The sequence below is a fragment of the Chiroxiphia lanceolata genome, chromosome 11 (assembly GCF_009829145.1).
Source record: "Chiroxiphia lanceolata isolate bChiLan1 chromosome 11, bChiLan1.pri, whole genome shotgun sequence".
NCBI classification, from domain to species: domain Eukaryota; kingdom Metazoa; phylum Chordata; class Aves; order Passeriformes; family Pipridae; genus Chiroxiphia; species Chiroxiphia lanceolata.
The window spans coordinates 3,867,081-3,884,554 of NC_045647.1; the positions used below are offsets into that span (position 1 = coordinate 3,867,081).

At 41.9% G+C, this 17,474-nt stretch overlaps 1 protein-coding gene across 4 annotated transcripts in view; it reads left to right on the forward strand.

Annotated features, from left to right (window-relative positions):
- Positions 1-14,446, forward strand: part of SHQ1 (SHQ1, H/ACA ribonucleoprotein assembly factor) — a 45,477-nt gene extending 31,031 nt beyond the window's left edge. For 3 of the 4 annotated variants that reach the window (XM_032699369.1, XM_032699370.1, XM_032699371.1), the window contains exon 12: positions 12,632-13,547. In XM_032699369.1, the coding sequence (XP_032555260.1) occupies positions 12,632-13,280 (649 nt within the window). In that variant the 3' untranslated portion in view covers positions 13,281-13,547. Of the gene's footprint in view, positions 1-12,631 lie in introns of all 4 variants that reach the window. The other variant, XM_032699368.1, reaches the window with a different exon arrangement.
- The last annotated feature ends 3,028 nt before the right edge of the window (positions 14,447-17,474 follow it).

Below are 17,474 nucleotides of genomic sequence, written 5' to 3' on the forward strand. Positions count from 1 at the left end.
TACAATCCCCAATTATTGTAATTCCTTCTTAGCAGGTTTTACAAGCTGGCATTACTACTGCTGGCAGCCAGTTCAGCAGGCAGCACGTTTTCTCACTGCTTGGAGTAATTGTGCTGCTCTAGGTTTGCTTCTCATTCACTTCCTTGGTGGCCTGTGGTGGTGAATTACCTTTGAGGTGCCCCAGCTGCTCTTCAAGCTTTTACCAATAATGAGAGTGGCTACTTCAGGTGGTGTCTTTGAGGTTTGAAAATCCTTAAGAAAATACAGTATGTGTCTTTTTAGATAAATTTTTTGTGGTGTTAAATGTTATTTATTTCAAGGCTGAAAATGAATTGCACAGGCTGTCCCAGACTGGCCTTAAGTGCTTATTTGAACAACCTGCATTTTAATACAATCAAGTATAAAATGACACACTCGATAAAAGATTGTAGGTCGAGTTATGGATTGGAGAATATAAGACAGTTGAGGGCAGCAGCTTCAGAAAAATAGGTTGGGTCATGCTTGAGAACAATTTGAACCTGAGCACCTCTTTGTTTCTTCAGCTGAAGTGTGCTCACCCTCTCACCTGCTCAGAGATAGAGTGGTATCATTTAGAAGAAGGAAGTGGTATGACCTTAGAATGCATCATTTGTAAGACTGTGTTAAAACACAGACTGATTCTCGTGTCTGTTCAAAAAGATGCTGAAAAATGGAGAGAATTAGAGGGGAAACAGTGTTTCCTGACTGATCTGTGTCGAGGCAAAGACACCAGGTAAACTCAGCAGTTCATTGGTAAGACAGCTAAAGTTTGATGTAGACTTGTCTTCAAGTATGATGGGACAGAGATTTTGGGCTTTAGCCATTGGGTAGTATAACAAAAAATTACAAATGCATCTAGTTGAACAGGAAGCAGGAAAAATTCAGACAGAAGTAAGTTTTTGCATTTTCCTAGTGAAGAGGAATTAGGAGTTGGCTCATTCTCCCTGGGTTGCTGGGTAATTCTGTAGTGTCTTATTTGTTTCCATCATGATAGCATAGCTCAAAAAAACACCTTGTGGCTCAAACATGAGCTCTGGGTCTGGTGCAGAAAGTACTGGAGATTCTGTGCAATTTGTCATGCTACTAAAACAGCCTCACAAGAGGAAATGCTATCATTTTCCTTAAAACTGAGATAAGAGTTAACCAATTTATCAAAGAGTACATTGACTGTTGGAAGAAAACCCAGATTTATTTATTTTCATCCCAAGTCCTCTGCTCTTAAACCTTAGATCACAGTTCTTTGATTTAAAAATAGTAACTAATAATTTGCAAGAACATTACATGTCTCCTCTTTCACTGTTTTGATGCATGTTTTTAATACAGTTTGTTTGTTTGCTGCCATCACAAGCTGCCAATGCCTCTCCTTAAGTGTGGCATCTTTTTTAAGGCTTGAGCTGTCACTTCAGTTGTCTCTGAAGCAGGAGGTGCACACAGAGCACTTTGTAAATAACAATACCCAAGTAATATAATATACTGATTTAAAAGCCTTAAGGCAAAACACTGTTTGCCCTGAGGGCCCAAAAAGGTGATAGACAGGTGGGTATAATACCAGATGTTCCCCTTCATGTATGTTTTAGCAAGCCCTGTAAAACATGGATTTTTAACAAGGGATTTAATCTCTCCTCCCAGCTGCTAGCTGCAATTTCCTTTGATGTTTTTCCTCTCCTGCCCTCTGTTGTTTTTTCCTATTTATTCCATCATTTTTCTGCAGCTCCTGTTCCTTCAGGCTGTGTCTGAATGCACCTTGCTGTGGGCAGAGAAGGCAAAAGAAGAAAGCCATTTTTCCCCCCCTCAGGCTACAGCTTTGATTTTCCAAAGTTGTGGGGAGGCATTTCCTACCTGCCTACAGAAGGGTCAGTGAGCTGTGTCATGTCTCTTCAGTCAGCACATCTCAGCTGACTCGTTCTCTGGTTTGGGGAGGGGAAAGCTGAGCTCCTGTGATGGTTCCCTTTCCAAACAGGTGGAATGTGCAGCTCTGCTCCAAGTGGGAAGCTGATCTCCAGGCTGAAAATGCCTTCCTGGTTTGCTTCCAGTGTGGTCAGTAGCTAGCTTAGTAATAATTATTGTTCCTAAAAGGCATGGTCATGGAATCATAGAAGAGTTTGGGTTGGGACCTTAAGGACCATCTAGTTCCAACCCCCTGCCACGGGCAGGGACATCTTCAACTAGACCAGGTTGCTGAGAGCCCCATCCAACCTGACCTTGAATGTTTCCAGGGATAGGGCACCCACAGCTTCTCTGGGCAACATATTGCAGTGTTATACCACCCTCATTGTTAAACACTTCTTTCCTGTATCTAATATAAATGGACCCTCCTGCAGTTTAAACCCATCACCCCTTGTCCTGTCCTGCCCTGGAGCAACTGGTACCAGGTGCCCCAACACACTGGGGGGGGGGGTGGTGGGAGAAGCTGGGAGCAGCTGTTCACTTGAGACCCTTGTGAAAATCTGCCAGGAATTTGCAAGATGCTTGGGTTTGGTGTCTTTTCCTGTTCAGATTGTGTGAGATGAGAATGGACTGTGAGTGGGAAGGCTGCAGGTGGTGGTTTCCCTTCAAGTGTTAGGGGTGTCAGTCGGAAGAGATGGAGCAGCATAAGAGTTAAAACTGATTGACCTCACTGTGTTTTTGGTGGATAAATTCCACTGCAAAGGGGTAGGATCATGTTGGAGTAGTGTGTTTCTAATTGTGCCTTTAAGGCTGTTCCTAGCCATTGTTGTTATTTTTGTAATGCAGGGCTTTACTGGCATTATCCTGACACTAAAATTCACGTTTTCTGCCCTGCTGTCTGTGAGTAGCTTTTATTCACATATTGTAACACAAATTGTATCATTTGCAATGCTAGGAGAACTTTCTCCTGGATCACCAGCAGTGATGGTGAAGACTCAGTTCTAGGTAATGGCAGTTCAGAATGTGAGGGAGATGGAGCTAATGCAGAACAACTGTGTGTTCCATTTCTGTAATACAGCCAATATTACTATCACATCATAAAATCTCTTTCTTTCTCTGCATCTGTTTTGTGGTGAGTTATCTATTCATCTTTCATTATTTGTGTTTATCATATATAACTTTGGAAGCTGTGCCATTGTTAGATGTTTGGACTGGCTGCAACTTACTGGAGATATTTTGGCAACAAAGATCCATTAAACTGTTTTTAAAACTTATAAATACTGTTCAGTTTCTTTTCATAGTCCAATATTAATTCCAAGTCTGTTTTCTCTTATGAATATTTTCATAATATCATCTAAATAAGTAAGCTGTACTTGATTTCTTTTATAATCCATGATCTGTTTGGTTTCAACTTATCAAAAACACCGAGTAATGAAAATAAGATGTTATATTGGAAAGCTTCATCTTTTTTTTAAATATTTATAAATGTGAAGTTCAGCTCATGCAGTATTTAGATTCATTATGAAAGAAGCACCGTGGAATTTCAGAATAAATATGGAGGAAAGTCACTTGAAACATTCAGACTTATTAACATAAAAGAAGTCACTTAAACTGAAACGATGGTGCTATGTTTTATATTTGATTTATGGTTAACAAACTGTAATACTTTAAGCTATGTAGATGGCAGTTCATGTTTACAAGACTGCCAGTTGGATTGCACTGTAAGTACATCACTCTCTTAGTTTCAGGATCCACGTAATGCCCTTTGAAAGCCAGAATTTCAAGATTAAAGCACTTTGTGTTCCCCTTAAACCCGCTGGATTCTCCCCATCAGCCGTTGTTTACGGTGCAGGGCTGTTTTCTGTCACCTGAAGAGAAGGGGGGGTTTCTCTTGTCCAAAGTGGTCTGTTCACCCTGTCTCTCTGCTCTTCCCATCCCATCCATTTGAAGTGGTGGCATCTTGCTTACAGGGAGATGTATTTTCCAGACTTCTCTTTGACCCCAGTGCTCCCTTTTGTGCAGTGTGGTTTTCCCGTGTTTACGACGAACGTTTGACATGCAGGGAACGCTCTTCCAGTCTCTGCTTTATGTGGTGTCTACAAGACAAGGAGGGAAAAAAAAAGATTCTATGAACTTCCCAACCCAAGCCTTGTGCTGTTGTCTCTTCCTCCCATCCCTTGACACTTCCACCAGGCATTTCCACAGCTGGAATTAGCATGGATCAGCTGGCTGGTGTGTGCGTGCCGTGGCCTCCTACCAAGTCAGGACATGAGAGCTGTGTCCTGCCAGCCTTTTCTCATGAGGCTCATTATTTATATCTCTGCTTATTTTCATGAAATATGTAGGAATTTAAAGGTCTCCTTTAAATTCTAGTTGCTCTTAAATTTGATGAAAATGCCTAATGTTTCCAGGAGTACTTAGAAAGGAAATAATTAACAGTTAGTATGGACATGGAGAGTGTTAATTGTTTAAACCTAAGTTATTTAGGCTAAAAATCAGAATCCATCATCTTGAAAAATAGAAAGCATGAATTCTTACCTGTAATTGCATAAAATACCTTGCACAGACTGAGCAGCTTTTATTTCAGCAGCTGCTTTTCATAAGAAGTGCAGAATTTGAACAGTCTTTAGGGAAGATGGTTTCTTTCTTTCCTAAGAAAACAGTAGTTACTCCAGGACTAATTCATGTGAACAAATGTGTTATTTTTGGTGTGTTTACACTCATCTGTCTTTCTTTTGCTGCTGGTAAGGCAGAAGATTAGTTAAAGTTTAGGTCAATTTTTACCTGAGTCTTGAAGAAAATTTTCTATTTCTCCTTTACCAACACATTAAATTCAGCTTTGTACTTTTGTTATCTTCTGTACTCATTGATCAGAGCTAATGAGATTTTAATGGCGTTATTTATTGCTTCTGCCTCTTACTGTGAAAATGTATCATAAACTAAGCACATGAAACTGTTGAATGGTGGTGTTTGTGTTTATCTCCCTGGCTGTTAATTGTACAACCCCTTCTGTGATCCTTTCAGATCTCATAAGCCAGGTAGGGTCATGATGAGCTAACCAGCTAATGAAGGCTGGGAAGGGATTTAGTAGATGTTGCATGTTCATCTTTCTGATGATTATGAAATAATATTATCTGTGTTCTTCTGAATGAGGTGTGTATTTTCCAGTTCATGCCTTAAACTTCATAGTATTATTGTTATGCTTTGTTTTAGCCGTGTTTCACTGTGGGGAACAGTTATGTTCCCAGAGCTGGGTGAAATAAAATGTTTGCATAGATTCCCCGAGCTTGTGGGGGAGTTGGGGTAAAGGTGTGTACAAAGTTCTGAGTAATGAGAACAGTGTGAAGTTAGAGTTGTTCTCATAGTCTGTACTACAGCAGTGTGCATGGATAGGCAAAGTGGTTGGCACTGTCTGTTCACATTTACCAGGACTACTTTCTACTCAGAATTTCTTTCAGAACTTAAATTGCAGTATTTTTGGTCACTGCTTCTGAGCTTGCTTTTTCAAAGCTATTTCACTATTGTTGGAGGTCATTGACTAGTGTATAATTGAAGCACTCATTACAAATAACCTTGGAAGTGAAATAAAAAAATGGTGAAATATGGCATCTCACATAAAACACGTGCTAAAAGGTGTAATTGAGCCTTAATCTCTTGTCTCCAGGCAGACTCTGAGGCTCATGTTCTTTTGTAACCCGTGACTTCTAAAGCATAGTTTGGGCAAATGGATGATGTGTTCAGTGTGATGAGTTTCTCATTATTGCAGGTAAATTTGCAAGGATTCTTTTCCTGAACTGGGGGATTTTTTGTGATCCAATCTCATTGTTCGACCATTTGTGCCTTTTTTTTGTGCCTGTTGACTTGAGCTGTTTCTGCATTAATGAATTCTGCTTTTGCATTCAACACCATCATCATTATCACTTCTATGTCTTAGCAGTCAGGGTTGATCAAACCTAGACTGTTTCATGTCTTGAATATTTTATTAAAATCAAATTGCCTGTCAATTCTGTATCATAAGAATTCAATCATTATATTATTTTTTTCCTTCAAGCTGCTTGAAATTGTATGTCAGATGTGGAGGGATGTTTGTCATTATTAGTTGCCCTTCTGAAGGAATCATTCTACTGTTGGGCTAAAAGCCTGAAATTTAAGTTCTGTTGCAGCTACTCAAGAGTATGTGTGTCTCCCCCATTTATCCTCCACCCCTGGCTCTCAGAATATGCTGATCTAGTGACTTAAGGTGTTGCTTAACAGAGTGAGCTCAGTTACCAGTTTCAAGAGACACATTTTCCCCATAGATCACCAGTTTGGTTGCTCAAGTAGCTGTGCAGGACTAGACACAAACTGCATTTGAATTTTAGAGCAATTTATTTCCTTCTTGATTACATATTAGACTAGTTGGATCATTCTTGTATGAGCTTACTTTGTTGTCTTCTGCTATCACATTTGGCTGTACCTTGTTGAACCTTCTGCTTCAAGAGACCTTAAGCTGTAGATTTACTGCCATAGGGAGATTAATTTCCATCAAGATCGTGACAGAGTTCCTGCAGGAAGTTCATTTGGCATTATCAGGAGACTGAATGTTGAACAATGTCTCTTCATACCCCTTTTGTCTGGGCAGATAAGCCTTGGGCTGGAAGACAGTGATGGATGGAATCCAGCAAGAGCCACTCAGGGCAGGAGGAAAATAAGATGATCTGAAGGGTGTGGAGGGTCTGGCCCTTTGCAGGTGCCCTTTTGTTCAGCAGTGACAGACCGTGCAGAAACATCAGTTGTGTCCTATTGCAGCCTGTCCTCAACCAGTCTGGTGGCAAGGCAGGAAATTCCATTTTTCCTTACAGTTTAACTGACATTTCAGTATCTTCCAGATAGTAAATCTGCATGTCCTCTGTATCTGAACTGCTGAGGCTCTACTTTGGGATAATATCTGGTGATGTTTGAGATAATTTTAACTCTGGGATTGTCTTAATACTTACAGTGCCTCTGGCTAAATGAATAATTGTGGGAAATTGTAAGCAGTGCTGCCAGGTATGTAATTTGGAGCACATTTAATGTGGGGATACTCTTGGCTGGTTGCATTGCTTGGTATCTTATCTGTTTTATCTGTGAAACATTTTCATGAGTCAGTTTTGCCAGGCCTTGTGGACAAGGGTAGTGTAAATAGAGCCTGATGCTTTCTCCTTAAACTTGGTAACTTCTCATATGTGAAACATATACAATTAAGGCTCTGGGAATATCTTGTGATCCAGCAGGCAGAAAACCTTTTGCCTAATGCAACAGCTTTACTATTATATGGATCCTGTGTGTCCAGAGCTCCTGCTGAGTGGAGATAAGTTAAATAAGTGCCCTTTCTGTATCTGTCAGCCCTGCTGACTGGCACAGCACGCTGCTAGTTTGTATTTGAATGCATCCCAAGGAACTGCAGGGCTACCAGGGGACCAGAGCTTGGCAGGGAGACAGGCCCATTTTCATATTTGGTGGAACCTCCATCGCTCCAAAGGCACGTCTGCGCTTGAAGTATCTGCTGGTTCTTTGAGACCTGTTTATCTTGCCCGCGAGGCTTAAAGATAATTAATGTAAAGTGTTTTACACTTAAAACGTCTTGTCAGCCCCGTGGAGCCAAGTCAGAGCCCTGCTAGTGGGGAGGACTGATTCCCAGTGTAGCACAGCGAGCACATGGGAACAACAGAATGCATCAAGACTTTGGTTAGTTCTGAGATTAGTTAGGTTCCAGCTTGGTTCCAAGACCAGTTAGGTCACGTTCAGACACCAGGCTGGTAAACAAAGCTGCTGTCACTGCTTGTGGTACGCAGGTTCCCATGCTTTGTTCTTCTCCTGCTCTGCTCAGGCAGGAACAGCTTCATCTGCTGTGGCAGCTCCTCGTGCTGTCACTTGGCTGTGACTGAGCCAGGGCAGATAACAAAGAAATTCTGTTGCTTTTTGCTGTGTCTTACACCTTGTTTACACTGTGTACTCGGCACAGTGGTTGTTTGTATACATCTGTGAGATGCAAAGCCAAATTGATGAGGCAGTAGAAATAATCCCTCTATTGTTTACAAAAACAAAAGCAAGCTGCAGCTTGTGCCTGTGCAAGGAAAGTCACTTCTCATTCCACAGCAAAATGTGACTGATTCCGGCTTTGGGAGGCTGTGCTGCCAGTGTGACTATTTCATAAACTCACAGAATGGTTTGGATTAGAAAGGACCTTAAAGATATCTTGTTCCACCCCCCTGCCATGGATAGGGACACCTCCACCAGACCAGGTTCCCTGAACACTTCCAGGGATGAGGAGTCCACAACCTCTCTGGGCAACAACATTTGCTCCCATGTTTGCAAATACTCAGTACAGATTTTTAAATGTGTGATTCCCTTGCCATGATGGTGTGCAGTGCCATCATCGTACAGAATCAGGAACAGAATGCTGGTTTTCATTTATTCAAGTTCTCTTTGAGTTGTTTGGGGGTTTTTTTAACTGCTAAAGCAAGAGAATTGGATGTAAGGCAAGTACCAGGCAGATGGAAAGGTCTGGCCCATTAACACTTTCTTTAAAACTTCTCCTTTCATACTGTGATTTCTGACTGATGGACATAATATATAGAAGCATAATTACTTATTTTTAGCATTTGGGAAAAATTAGAGGATTTTGTGGCTGGATGTATCCCCCCACTCAAATCCTGCATTTATTTTTACTCTGAGTGACTAGGCTGACTTTTGTTTTTCCTTCCAGCTTATGTTAAATCTTCCTTGGAAACAATCAAATCCCTAATGTATGTCTTCTGTGAGACCTGTTTCTCATAGCTCTATGTTCTGGAGATAACAGCTATCTTGATTCTTCAGATCCCACTGCCTTCTGTACTCCTTGGAACAGAAGGCAGACCTGGAGCTCACAGGAGTGTTCATCTTCACCTGGAGATGTGTCCTGCTCTCCTCCCACCCCTCAGCCCTGCAGTCAGTCCCATCACCATCACCTCTCCTCATGCTGCCACAGGAGGCCTTTGCTGGAAACCTGTAATGATTTCCCTTTCCTATTGCCATAATCCTCCTTTTTTCCCCTCCTTGTTTTCTCCATCTCCCTTTATTTGCTAAATCTCCTTTCGTCCTTTGTTCTTTTCAGCCCAGTTTCACTCTTTTATAATCTAAGATCTGTAGAACAAGGTTTTTTTTTCTTCTTCTAGCACCTGAAGAAACTCTCTTGTGCTTAGGCAAGGATTACTGTAGTTCTGTCTTGGAATTTTAATTCCAGACTACACGGACAAGCCCCGAGATGCCTCTGTTATCTGTTCCTCAAAGCTATACATTAAACAAAACATGCATCTGATCAGTTTAACCTGTAATTAAACATTTTCCTTAAGCAACTGACATTGTGATAACTAATAATTATCATGTGTAGCACCTTTAAAACCTATTATGCATGTTTATGTAAGAACACTATTACCATAATAATAAGATATCATTACCACAAATGTGCATACTGAATGAGCATGTCTTAAAGTAATCATGGATTCCATTAATCATACTTGAAAAATTAAAGTATTTGCTGTCTAATCTCTCAAACACTACTCGAAAGATTTTGGAAACAGCAGGACCTGTTTACTGCAAGTCTCTAATACATGAGATCTCATTTTTGCTTATCTTTCAGCTTGGGAAATCATTAGCTCAGGGACCCCCAGTCTCCCATTGAAAGCATTTCCATGCTCTGATTTTTAGGCTGTTTGCCCTGGTTTTTGTCCAGGGAATGCTCCCACCTTTTCTTAAGGCTGATGTGAAATGCACTCCTGAAACTCAGTTCTCCTTCAAATTAGATAATTGCCTTAAAGTAGATGAACTGATAGCTAATTGTAATTCTCTTAGTCCTTTGCACAGGGGGAGGAAAAAACCCCTCAACCTGTGCTTTAAGTGCTCTTTTTTTTTTTCCATTTAATAGAAGATTGGGAAGTTGGAGAGTGGAATTTTCTGCTTTTATGTATAAATTTGTCAATAGGTGACAGTTTGACTTTGTCTCTTGTATTGAAAAGTTGAGCTCTGCAGATTGTCCACTTTTTTTTCTGATAGAGACCTCAAGGAGCAGAGTGAAAGTTGGGAAGAAACATTTGGCCTACTAAGAAATCTGAGGAACTGAAAAGAGACTTTTTCATAGAATCACAGAATATTTTGGGTTGGAAGGGACCTATAAAGGCCATCCAGTCTGACCCCCTGCAATGAGCAGGGACAGATACCTGATGTGTCTAAGAGCTAAAAAAACCAGCTTATTGCTTAAGAGAGACCATTCTTTTATCTGTCAGTAGGACCACATTGAATTTAGTAACATCATGTGTGTTGAGCCAAAGGAATATATCACTGTGGGGGTTTTTTCCCTGACATTTGGCATTAAGTAATCTGGAGCCCAGTAAAGTATTTATTAATGCCAAAAAAGCACATGATGTCATACACCTCCTTAATACTTGATGCAGTTATGGGATATGTTTCTATATCAATAAACTGCATTGTAAGAGAATAGTGAAAGAGGAGGAGAGGATTTTAAGGACTGAGAATATCAAGCAAGGAAAACATGCATGGAAAATCAGAACAGCAGAAATAGGAAAAAGCCAAATAATACATACAGAATTGGGAAACAAATTGACAGACATGATAGAAGTGTGAGGAGAAACAGGACTTTGAAATTTGATTTTCACTCTGTAATGGCAGCAGTGGAACAGGTGGGTGAGACTGAGGCAGTGGGAGCTGTAGGTGTGTCACCAGAGGAAATTGTGCCAGAGGGTGTGTTGTGAGTTAGTTGTTCGTGCCTGTCAATGAAATTAAAGGGAGCCACATTTAAAACTGGGACAAAACAGTGTTCTCTGTCCCAGGGCACATCCAGCTTTGGGAGCTCCTATTGCTGTGGACGGTCAGGGAATAGCACAGGAAGAGGGGCTGTACCTTCATGTTACTGACAGCTCTCACAGGGGAAGGGGACACCAACATAGAGCTGGAGGGGAGAAAGGAGACTGTTTCAAAAGCAAAGCCAAATGCTTTCTGAAAGGGATATAAACTCTGGTGACTCGGGGTATAAATCAGCTTCTCACCAATGTGCTCAGGAAGCAGATTTCCCTGGAAGCCAGTTGTTGTGCTCCCACCTACCTGCAAGGCTCCATGAACCTCTCTCAGTGTATCACTTGGCTTCTTTTCCTTTTTTTTTTAATGATGGAGCAGGGAGAATGCTTTCTTTGTTCCCAATTAGGTTGGCAATTTCTCAAATCCTCCATAACTTTTCAAGAAAAAAAATCAAGATCTTGACAAAAATAAAATGGGTGTAAATTGCCAAAAAGAAAACATCAGAATAATGTTAAGTATGCAGATTTTTAAAATTTGCTACCTGACTTTATAGTAGAGACTGCTAGGATGATGTTATATTTAATTCTTAGCTTTACATTTAAAAATCATAGAAATATAAATTGTTTTCTGTTGCTTCACTTCTGGGAAACTTATTTCTTAGTTTTTTTAGTCTGTGGGTTGAACTAAGGAAGTTTATTATGTTCTGCTCCAAGATCAGCTTTTAAATGTTGCACTGTCTGTAAAGTGTGTAAGAAGCTGCACTGAATTTTCCTTCCCCCCCCTTATAAATACAATTCCTTTAGGAGAAAAAAACAATATGGAATCTTCTACTGAGTAATTATGCCCCCTGGGAAATAGAATATAAAGATCTTTAAAATCATTCAACTGAGAGAACAAGCACTTTAACTTTTGCCTCGCAGGAGTCATGTATTACATCCCCAGCTCCTTGCTCCAGTGTCAGTGTGTCGTGCCTTGCAGGTTTGCAGCTTTGGCAGAGGAAATGAAACCCAGTCAGTTACTGCAGGATTTATTGCAGACCTGCTGCTGCAGGAAGTGGTGAAAAGCTGATTGATAGTCTGAGGCAAAACTCTACAACAAGAAACAGGATGTATGTTTGTTATTTTATACCCATTTTCCCCTCTGCCCTCACCACCCTCCATTTCAAGGCACTCTCTTGCTTTTTGGCCTCTGTTTATAAATCCCCGATGCCCTTTTCTGGGAAAGCACGTGCTGACTTCCAAACACTCCAGGGAATGGATGGGGCTGCACCAAGGGTTGGAAGCTGATGGGGTGTGTCTGCTTTATTAGAGGCGTTGATCTAAATGCTCCTGTTATTCCTGTTGAATTCTATTTCAGCTGAATTCCAAGTGAAAGGTAAAGCACATCTACAGGGTGCTGAGTACTTCCTGTGACAATGGGTGCACCAGGCTGGCTGGGAGAGGAGGATGGATCACTGAGATGGCCCTGATCAGCGAGTGCTGCTGGTTCATACACATTTAACAGACACATCTTCAAGGGTAGTAAACCAAAATGATTTTGCTGCATGTAAACTTAATGCAGCCAGCCACATGTGCTGCCAAAGACAGCAATCCTGGAAAGGTTTGTTCTGAACTGCCTTCTCCCTCACTGTGCACTGCTGCAGCACCAAAGCAGCCGTATCTTTTCTGAAAGTATCACGAAGACTTTCCGTGGGATATTGTCTAACCTTGTGGGCAAAGTTACCCCAAATAATCGTAATTATGAGTACTTTTTATTTTTTCCCCCTCCTGTAGCATCTGCTTTTACAATCAGGACTGAAGAAGCTGTTCTGCACAGCAAGCAAATAGTAGAAATGTTTTAAGGTTTGTGTTCTCGTTACCGAACGGGAAAGTTCTGTTTGTAAAGTTCAGTAATACATCTTGTTCTTTTGTTAAAGGTCAAAAAAGTTGGCTGCACTCTCTGAGTCCTTGCAGAAAACCACGCTCACCAAGTCCCACATGGGGTTGGAACTGGAGGAGCTGGAAGCAGCAGCAGTGCTGGTACAGGAGGAAGAGAACGCGTTAAAAGCTGCTGGCACAGTTTCCAAGCAACAGCTGCTTTCCTCGGAGTCAGAGACGAGTGACTCTGAAGAATCAAGCAGCACTTCATCATCTGAGACAGAAGGCTCTGATTCAGATGAGCAAGAGTCCTCAACCAGTGAAGATGGGGAAATAAATTCCTTCCAAGGCACACTTGAGGAGGAGAGGACAGCTCCACTTATTGACTGTAATGGACTGAGGCAGGGCACAAACACCTCGGCGCTGGGGGTTAGTGATGGAACAGCAGAAGCTTCTTTGCAATCTGTGTCTCTTCCTGGGAAATTGATAGAGGAATTGGAAATGCAAATGCACTCTGCAATGAGGCTCTCAGAGCAGCCTGAAGGATTGGCTACTGCGAGCTGCGTTTCACAGGAACAAGCAGCAAACCCTGTACCCAAACCTGACAGATTTTCAGAAGATGCTGCTGGGAAGGGAAGTTTCTTGGAGGTGCCTTCAAAGCCAAACCCATTGCTTTTTCTCTGCAGCACAAATGAAGATGAAGACTAAAGGACCATGTAGGAACACAGTGTGACCCACGGGCACACAGCTCATCACTGTGATGAGATGTCCCAAGGCTGTCCTGAGATACAGAAAGATGTTTTGTTTTTTTTTTTTTGTTGGAGGACAAGACTGCTTTGAAAAGAATTTGTATGACTGTGTGTTAGACACCCTCATAGTTAATTTTTGTTTTTCTCCTCTGATTCAACAGTCTGAGATTTGATGTGGGAATGTATAATTTCAATAAACTTCTAGAAGCAGTTGTCATTAAGCTTATTCAGTGGTAGAATAATGTCCTAGTCAAATACAACTGAAATGAGTTGTAGCATGATTTTAGTTACCTTTAGCTGTTGGGATTTACTTGAAAAAATATCATGTTTCTACAAACTTGTTTGACACTGAACTACTATTTCTTAATTTTAAAATGCTTTATAGCTAACCACTTCAAAAATAATGGTTACAAGTTTAAAAGTCTAAATAGTTGATTGCAAATTATTTTTAAATATATATTTTCTAAATTTTTGTACAAAATAAAGGCTATGTCTTTGTCATCAGTACAAGAAAAAATGGTCATCTTATGTGTCCAAGGGATAGAAACTTATATTTCTGCAGTTCTTACAGGAGTTATTTCAGCAGTTTTGTCATCTATTTATTCTTTTTTGTTGTTTTTGAAATGTTGGGCACTCCTGTGGACATTTCTGTTGCTCTTTAAAGAACAGAAATCCCAGTTATTTCTTATTCCTGCATATGGCCCTACTACCCTGCCAGTAATGTTAACCAAAATGAAGGAACAATGTGGCACGTGGGTCACAAGCACAGGACTGAGAGCAAACCTGGGCTCTCTGGTCCTGACTTTGCTGGTCTGGCACGTAGCTTTGGCCAACTTACCTGCTCCTTTTTGTCTTTATAATATTAAAACAATTCAGTCACTTGATATATTTTGTTAACTAGTTTCTGTTGTTGAAATCAGATGGCTACTGTAAATTATCAGCTGCTCTTTAATCTCTACAGAAGGATTTGGGAAGGAAGGAGAATGGAACATGGACCACCAGGTTTGGTTTCAGCAGGAGCACAAACCCAAGAGGAGCTCCCTGATTCACACCTCTGAAGGAGCAAGTTGCGATTACTATTCAACCTTCTTGCTATTAAAAAGTGTGTAAAAATCCCAAGCTTAAGGATTTACTCTTCACCAGTGCTATTCCCTGCTGGAAATCAGCAGGTGAGCTCTGTTCCTGTGCTGGCTCCTGTTCAGTGAGAGCTGCAGCCCTGATCTGCCACTATTTTTTATGTTCTTAAATACCTGCTGGTTGCTTAATCAGTCTCTGTGTTCTGTTCCCTGGGGGAGAAACCTTTCCCATCCTGTGTGTCAGGGAGCATTTACTCTTCTAAATGCCAGCAATAAAATCTGTGCTGGAGCTGCTGCTGTCTGAGAGGGGAAAAATGCACTTCAGGAAAAAAAAAAAAGCAAAGGTCCTTCTGCTTTCCCCAAATTACAGGTGTGAATTCTGGAACTTCCTGCAGCTGAACAGGGGCTGGAGAAACTCTGTGCCTTTTTGCAAAACTGTTTTCTGGTCATGATAATGGAATTTGATTGCTGTGTGTTGATTGATGGCAATTTTATGTGACCTCTGTAGTGATGAGGTGGGAAATTTTTCCATATTGGGTTCTTTCACATGTGGCTGCATTATCCAGCACAACTGGAGTGCTCAGGACGAGCAGTGCCTGTATGAAAAAGCAGCTCTGCTTCTCCAAAAAGAATGCACAGAGACACTTCTAAAAGAGAAGTGGAGCTCTAATGTTGTTTAGCCAGAATTAAGGCTTACTGAATCTGTGAACCACCAACACTTGGGAAAACAACAAAAAAACCCCAAATCCCACCACTACCCCTGACCCCTCAGGCCCATAAGCTCCTGTGGGTTCTGAAAGAAGCCAGGGAATTCTGGTAAGGAGTCAGATTTCTGGAGAGGAGCTATTTGGATGAATCCATAGGAATTGTTTTGCAAATCCTTCAGGCTGAAAATCAGCTGCTGTCTGAGGAACCCAATACATGTATAGTCTATTCTGTTGGCTTTAAAATTCTCCCTGTCTCTAGTGCCCTTCCCCACCCCGTGCACCCAGGCTGATTGGTAGCACAGCCAGTACTTGGTTTTCAGGCATTTGTTGCTCATCATCATAATCATCCCAAAAGGAACAGAACTGCAGTGTCTGTCCTGGAAATATGTTTGAATATGAGCTAAGCCTGAGGGAGGAATGCTGGGGCATTTTGCTGGAGGAGGGGAAAGCAGCTTGTCTGAGGTGTCTGGAATGCTCTGGGGGAGAGATTAAACAGAGTTGGGTTGGAAATATAATTTGTTTATTGTTGTTAATCAGTGAAGCTTATATCAGTGCTTAGGGCAGCTAGACTGTTCTCTGTGTGGCAGAGCTCCCCTGGGGCCAGTGAAGGTCTCTGTGGGGAGATGGCTCCAGGTAACATCCTGACACTTGTCCATGGACCTTTCTGGAACAGCACCGACCTCCCTTTTTATCCAGAGCCAAGCGAAGGCAAAGTCCCAACCCCACATCCTCACAGAGCTGAGCTGTCCTTAGGGAAAGCTGGGAAATGATTGGCAGCAGCCTGAATTCCTGCCTGAGGCCCTGGCAGGGGTCTGTCCACTATCCTGGAGCGCTGCTCCTGCCAAGGAGAGCAGGAGAGGGAACTGTGTGTGCTCTTGGTGGCACAAGTGCCAGTCCTGCTGCCCTGGGCTGCCCTGAGCCCTGGCAAATGGAAACGGAGACAAATCTGGTGCTCTCAGGCTTTGGCTGCACTGAAGGGGCCACATGAAATGTGTGGAGAGGGAGGGAGGCTCTTGCATCCAGGAATTGGCTGGAAAAGGACGGAGATGCAGCGTGTGAGGGAGGTGCTTGTTCACACGGAGCTTTAAGAATAAGGTGTTCAAAGCAACAAGTGAAATACTGGAAACAATCAGGAGGAGATAAACAGAAGCAGGTTTTGCTCTTTTCTCCTTTTTCTTGATGGCGACAGTGTGACTCACAGGACATTGCCACCTTTTTTCCCCAAATTAAAAATCAGTGCTGAATTGACTAACAACCCTAACTACTCTGTGATTAAATTATTCCCCCCCCCCCAGCTTTCCTTAATTCCAAACAGTTTTCTGAAAAGCCTATAAAGGCTTTGCTCTACGTCTGAAGAAGAAAGCATCGATTAGACTTGATTTACTGCAATAAATGATAAATATGGCAAAGGAATTGATTCACAGCACTGAGTGAAGGGGCTGGGCAACCCTCTGCCACTGCCACAGCTGAGTGTTGTCACAGCCCAAGCCGATGGCTCAAGGCTGGAGAAAACAAACAGGGAAACACATGTCAAATAGATAAATTGCTCTGCTGTTTAGAGCTCTCCGTGGAGGCCATTTGTCTCCAAGATAAGGAAGAATGCACTCCAAAGCCAGGAGAAGATAAGGAGGGAGAAGAAAATGAATGTGGAGTTGCTGTGGTGGCATTTGGGTGTTGGCACAGGGAGAGAATGATGTCCCCCCACGTCTGCAGGGAGCAGGATGAGCACCAGGGGAAATGTCCAGTGTGAACTTGCAGACTTTTCTTAAATATTTCAGGAGTGGATGGTATTTATACCTCTACAGCAGACAAACAAATGGTGTCCTGTCAGTTGTCTGAGTCACTGGAGTGTTTCCTGAGCCTGTCGTGGATCTGTCCCTCCCCTTTTTGGTGGTAAGTGGGCTGCAGCCTGTGGTTATGTGGGCATGTGTGAGGCATGATTTTGCATTGACACAACAAATTTGGGTTTGTAGTATTGTGGTACCCATAAATCATGCCATGTTTTGTATTCTTAGGTTTTGGAGAAGTAACAGTCCCGCTGCGACAAATGCTGCATTTGGAGACCTGACTGAGATCGGATCCAAAATGCTCTTGGTAATGTTGGTTTGCATTTCATTAACTGTTTTCTCATATTCACAAGCCACAAGACAATGAGCACAGTTGGTGGCATTTTGGAGGATGCTTGGGGACAAAAACAAGAGCTGTGTCCCTTAGGTGAGGACTGAAATGTTGGCAGAGCTCCGTGAAGGAGGAAAGCTCCCAACAGCAGGTGATTTCTGTGGGAGAAGCTTCCTTTATAGTGATTAGCATGGAAAAGGGCAAAAAGTTTCAGGTTTAGAAACCAGCAAGGTCAGCAGGTGGTAATGTTAT